The sequence below is a fragment of the Myotis davidii genome, unplaced genomic scaffold (assembly GCF_000327345.1).
Source record: "Myotis davidii unplaced genomic scaffold, ASM32734v1 scaffold32, whole genome shotgun sequence".
Taxonomy (NCBI): Eukaryota; Metazoa; Chordata; class Mammalia; order Chiroptera; family Vespertilionidae; genus Myotis; species Myotis davidii.
This window is the reverse complement of record NW_006286587.1, coordinates 2,825,572-2,831,730: the sequence shown is the minus strand read 5'-3', so window position 1 is coordinate 2,831,730 and position 6,159 is coordinate 2,825,572. Positions and strand designations below refer to the sequence as shown.

Below are 6,159 nucleotides of genomic sequence, written 5' to 3'. Positions count from 1 at the left end.
CAAAGAACTTACTAGTATATGCATATATGCATAACCCATGGACACAGATGATAGTGTGGGGAAGGGCGGGGGGCAGGGTGAGGGGAGAAATGGGAAGGGGAGGGCACAGCTGTAATACTCTCAACAATTAAAAACTCAGCAGGGAGGGTGCCCAGGCTCAGCCCTCTGCAGAAGAGCTCTGGTTGCTGTCACGCCCTTGTTCGTCAGCTCCTTTATATCACTTTTTATGAACTAACAGCAACTTAAGCTCCACCTGTCACAGGTCAGGCCTCCTAAGCTTGAGGGGAGAAATGGTGCAAAATTTCAGATGCACTAATGCCACTTTCACAAAGGCAAGTGGGGTACCTCGGAAGGTCGTTATGAGAATGTACAGGATTCAAACTGGAAAACAAAACAAAAATCTCTAAACCAGGCACAGCATTTGGCACAGCATTTATGAATACAAAGCAAGTGGGGAACATAAAGCCATGCATGGGAGTAAGAAACTGAATTCGCAACGAGGGAGGGCACAGTTTCAGTCACATTTTATTTCTCACACACACACAAAATGGATCTGAAGTAAGTTGTTCCATTAAAATCTGCACAGATATGTGTTAAAATAGTCTCTTGAATCTTATCTTAATGATGAAATATCACCAATAAATGGGAGAAAGAAAAATGTTGTGCTACATAGTCGCTGCTTTCCAAACTGCCCCCCGCCCCCCGGAAACTCCTCCTATCTCACCAGAGAGAATGTGGAGAACTCCAGAAACAAAAACCCCAGCTGATCCCGTGGCATTCTTGCTGGCAGCTCTGGTGAGCAACCACCTTCAGCTTCCCAGGACCCGCAGGACCTCCAACGTCCTATCAGCAACCACTTCCACAAAGCAACGTGCCAGGCACCCTGATCCCAAGGCAGCCCTGCTCACGAGTGACTCGACTACTGCTGGGCTCCCACTGAGATGCCTGCTCGCAAGGACCCCACCGTGCCCACAGGGGGCAGCATGAGACAGTGAGGTGCCATTCTGTCCCAGTTCAGGAGACCAAGTTCGTTCTTCAATAAGAAAACCAGGTTCATCACCTTAATTCATTGCTGAGACACTGCCTCATCTGAAGGATAAATATTTAGAAAAGACTGGCAAACAATTGCTCTGGGGGGCCCAGACATCACTCATTACCCACAGCTGCCTCTGCTGACATGACCTTACTCAGCCAGGATCATGGAAGACTGGAGTTAGAAGAGCTCAGAAAACAAGAACCCAGAGAAGGATTTGTCATGAACCACCCACGGTCCACAGCCAGGACGAAAGCCCAGGCAAGACAAAAACACATGTTGTTTTTAAAGGGGACTCGGAACTGAAGAATAGGAGCCACGTGCTGAAATGGAGTGAAGGTTCAGAGAGAGGCCACGTCAATGCTGTATGCATGTGGACGGTCGTGCAGTGACTGTGAGCTGAAACATCAAGCGGTCTACCCCAGGATCTGGGCCGCGTGTAAGCTTGGGGAGGCAGGAAGGCCGATTTAAACAGAAACAAAACAGACTAGCACCACGCCAGGTGCTACAGCGAGCCATCAATGCTCATTTGGCAACGAGAACAACCATGGCACAGAACAACTGAACACATTGGGGCACCGAGTTCTCTCTCCTGTACCCCCTTCCCAAAGTCACCCTCGTCCCTATAATTAAGAAGAGAAACAAAGTAAATCACAGTCGTTTTTTTAAAAATAAGGTCCCCCCGTAAAACACAAACTACACTTAACTGGTCACATTATATAAAAAGTGTGCATTTAATCTTCAGAATAGTCAAACCTCTAATTGGGTTGGGTTTTCCAGAGTTTTAAGCAGGACTTTGTGATTTCAGTGAAGAAGTCTTGGCAATTGAAATCACTCTAAGAAATAAGTGATTTTTAAAACACATACACAATACACATTTGCCTCTGGAGCAATATATATACAATACAGCAGCTACGTGGGTGGTCAGTCAGGCAAAGGGGCACAAACGAGAAGCCTTCTGCTCCCTGCCTAACGGGCAAGCCCCAGAGAGGATTCAGCAGCAGCCAGTCCACTGCACAAATATGAACACCATCGTCCCTGAAAAGACAGTGAGTGGACTGCCCCCTAGGAGCCATGTGAGCCTAAACATGGGGGGAGGGACTCGGTTACAGTACATGCTACTGTATACACTTGAAATATTACAGTGTGGTGTTTTCTACCAGACTATTATAAATAATGTTTCGTGCTCTCTCTCGAGAAAACTTCAGTCTGTGATGAAGTAAGGTGAACCCATATCATAAAGCAGAGCTCAGGTTCCACAGGATTTCATGTGGACAGAATGCTGATCTGAGAATAAGCCTTTGTCCCTCCAGCCCACAGCAGGCAGACGCCTGGAGCTCCAGGCAGGATTACAGAGTAGCTCTGGTGAAAGCTCTCCTGGCAAAGACATCCAAGCCGTGCACCTCCTCTCTGCTGTGGAGAAGGGGTAGTACAGGTATGGGGGACGCTGACGGGGTCAGAACACATGAACAGCCACTCCCTGATCGAGCCCAATTCAACTGATGAGACCAGAAGTACCTGGGCAAAACTGTCTCCCAGGTTTTTAAAACTTCTGTTTAAAAAACCCAAATAGTTTCACCCCCATGACTTCTTTCCAACTCAAAGCTATAGTTTACTCACAACCCAAATCATAAGCACATAGACTGTATATACAGAATTTTTTTAAAAACCCACAGATAAAAAAACACTCTTTGAAAAAATTAAAAAAAAAAAGACAGTGAGTTGAAGCCTTGTCATCATTTCAGTCACACCAGCTGGGCTGGCCTTGGTGCCCGCTCCCTCGCTCAGTCCTGCTCTCTCAGCCCTGCGGGGCCCCTACTAGTCCTCCGTGGCATCTGTCAGCATCCCCTTGTCGATCAGGTGAGACTTGAGTGTGCTGAAGATGTGGAGCTGCTGTTCTGGCCGCAAGTTCATGAACTGCTGAATCAGCTTGCTTGGGTTCGGGCCCCTGGAAGAGAATGTGATGAAATGCACTGATGGAGGCCCAGCAACTTCTAGGGCTGATTATCCAAGTGGCTGCTTCAACCTCTGGATTCTCTACTAAAGGGGCAGAGGGGCTCGAGAATCCATAAGTAAACAGTAGCAATGGAAAACTGCATTTATATTTGGAATGCTTTTCACTAAAACTGAGATATAGCTAAAATTCTAGACTTTCGCCCTATTTAAAAATCCACCAACTTGGAGCAGAGGGAAAGGCATGTACCTGATAAAACTGGCAATGTACACATTGACAAAGGTGGCCATCAGATACTGACAGTCAAAGCGATCCATGATGCCTCCGTGGCCAGGAATAGTATTGGCAAAGTCCTGTTAGAGGCAGGAGAAGAACTGGTGAGTCTCACTTAGCCATGATCAAACCCTGGCCTATGGTCCCACCTCAATGTCCAGCTATTGCCCTGAGTAGCTGAGAGAAACAAAGTGAGAAGTAAGCACTGACTCAAATGCTGAGGCTATAATAGGACACAATCTTAAGTTACAAAATGTTGTTTTTAAGAAAGAGGTAAGATATTAACAAATAAATGGAAAATCCAACTATTGAATTTTCCCGGAAACAATGTCTTTTTATGTAAGCTACCTAAATTCTGTGCGTGGGTGAAAGCACACATTAATAGCCTAGAAGTCTGAAGAGGCTGTAGTTGACGGGGTGGGGCAGGGGGAGGAAGGCAGAAGACAGGTTAAGAGGGCCTGGCTGGTAGACAATGAGAGGACAGAGGGTTTTCCTACTTTGATTTTGAAGGCTCGTTTGAATCCACTTGCAAAGAATCCTCCAAAGGGGCCGATGAGTGAGGCAAAGGTGGAGAGGGCAATGCTATGAATCTGGAAAGGGTACATCCGGACGATTTTCTGAGAAGAATAAATGAAGTAAAAGTCAAGATGCCTACAGGCCAGCCTTATTACATGTTAACATAAGTAACTCTTCATACAATTAACTATATTCCCCCCACACCCTTCCAAAAAACATAATTAGTAAGAAGACTGATATTTTTAAAAATCTCTAATGTCTGCTTAATAGAAGACATTAAGATATGTTCATTCATGAAGTTCTACTGAAGCTGGAGCTGAGAATACTGTTTATTGTGCAATCACTAAGATTATTCTAGTCTTAAAGGCCTAATAACACACTTAGTAGTCTTAAAGGCCTCGTGACACACTGTTATCTTAACTTCCTAGCGACTTCCATAGCCTATACCAGCCGTGGGCAAACTATGGCCCGCCGGCCGGATCCTGCCCGTTTAATACCCTTTGTAATAAAAAAATAAAATAAAAATAAAAAAAGATATTCTGCATTTAATTTTTTGATATATTGTTTTGGTTGAAGTATATGAAGAAAATCCAGCCTTACACAGATATGTAGTTGAGAAGAAGAAGAGTATTTTGGCACTATCTTTTCAGGTAATTATGGGTATTCCTTGACACTACACCAGAATTTGTTAAGTGGTAGTTCCTTACAGATTTGGTGCAATGTGAAACCTGAAATTCTATCAATGACCTTTTATACTCTTAAATTAAAATCCACTGGTCTGTCTGGCACTCCGAATGGGTCTTTTACCCACGCCTGACTGTGATTCCATGCACTGGCCGTTTAGGAAATACCCTTATGGGTTACGTCAACCTTCCATATGCAGGCACATTTAGCTATACAATGTCAAAACATTACATACTAAAGCTACCACAGATCTTATCAGAAAACCCTTTAAATATTAGGATGCTGTCAAACTCATAGAAGGCACACACTTTCTAAAATTCTATACTCACATGAAAGCCACATTTTTATCAGCATTAATAATTACTGTCAGCTGTTTTCCTCGAAGTGACAGGCTCATTTCATTCATTTTCAAGAAAAATGTCTGTCAACTATCCAGTCTAACACACTATAGTTTGTCAGTTCTTTTCAAGTAAAAATTGTTTCTATGAAAAAGCAGCTAGGTTCCTAGCTGGTTTGGCTCAGTGGATAGAGCATCGGCCTGGGGACTGAAGGGTCCTGGGTTCGATTCTGGTCAAGGGCACATGCCTGGGTTATGGGCTTGATCCCCAGCAGGAAGCAGCCAGTCAATGATTCTCATCATTTATGTTTCTATCTCCCTTCCTCTCTCCCTCTCCCTCTCCCTTCCTCTCTGAAATCAATAAAAATATATTGTCTCTCCAGGGGACCCAGTTGGGCCGGGCCAGGGATAATAGCACTAAGGCGGCAGAGTCGTCCTCAGTCCCACAGTGGCCACAAACCGCCTCCCAGGCTGCAGCCTGCGGGCGTCTGGAGGAGGCGGCAGGGAGTGAGAAGGAACCTGGGGCGAGAAGGCGACAATAGCAGCCTGGGTTCTTGCCCGTCGGCCCGGGGTTCGCAGCAGGAGCAGCTGCTCATCCTGGACAGCCAAGTGGCACTCCCACTGTGGTAACTCCTGCATTGAGTGTCTGGCCCCTAGTGGCCAGTGCGCGTCATAGCGACTGGCCGACTGGTCATTCTGTTCGTTCTGCCATTCAGTTGCTGGGCTTTTATTATATAGGATAGTTGTGACCTCAGAGACCCCCTGAAGGGATCTTAGGGTCCTCCAGAAATCCCCAAAGCAAACTTTGAGAATCACTGGTCCTAATGATTTGAAGTAGGAAGAAAAGTCTCCTCCTGTCCTCACCATAAACAGACTTAACAATTCTTCATCCTGGGGCCACAGCTTTGGGGAAGGGAAGGTGGCTTTTCTGAGTGGTGGAGAGAGGGCTCTTTCCTGCAGTCACTATCCCACTGAGGTTAGTTCCCTCCACGGAAGTGGCACATACCCAGCCAATGACCGACTGGATCACCTCAGGAATGTTGTACTCATGTAAGCGAAACAGGTCCGAGGGCTCACAGTCCACAGTGAAGCTGTTGGTGTCATTGTTGTACTCCACAGGGCAGACAAAGCATCTGTATCCAGACATCACATAGGACAGCTGAGGATGAAGAACAGAGAGACAGGCAAAGGAGACAAGTTTGGCCACGCTGCTTGGGCAGCAGACACCTGGTTTGGCCATGTCCCTTACAGTGCCTAGCACCCTCTAACTGCAAGCCACGCGCTGAATAAGAGGTTTCGGCTGAAACCGGTTTGGCTCAGTGGATAGAGCGTCGGCCTGCGGACTGAAAGGTCCCAGGTTCG

General features: G+C 46.2%; 1 protein-coding gene across 1 annotated transcript in view; it reads right to left on the bottom strand.

The window, feature by feature from the left end:
- Positions 1-507: 507 nt before the first annotated feature.
- CDS2 (CDP-diacylglycerol synthase 2) overlaps positions 508-6,159 on the bottom strand; it is a 19,504-nt gene continuing 13,852 nt past the window's right edge. Inside the window, exons 10-13 of the mRNA XM_006758131.2 lie at positions 5,804-5,956; positions 3,758-3,877; positions 3,237-3,340; positions 508-2,981 (exon numbers count right to left, since the gene is read on the bottom strand). Of these exons, the coding sequence (XP_006758194.1) occupies positions 2,852-2,981; positions 3,237-3,340; positions 3,758-3,877; positions 5,804-5,956 (507 nt within the window). The 3' untranslated portion in view covers positions 508-2,851. The remainder of the gene's footprint in view (positions 2,982-3,236; positions 3,341-3,757; positions 3,878-5,803; positions 5,957-6,159) is intronic.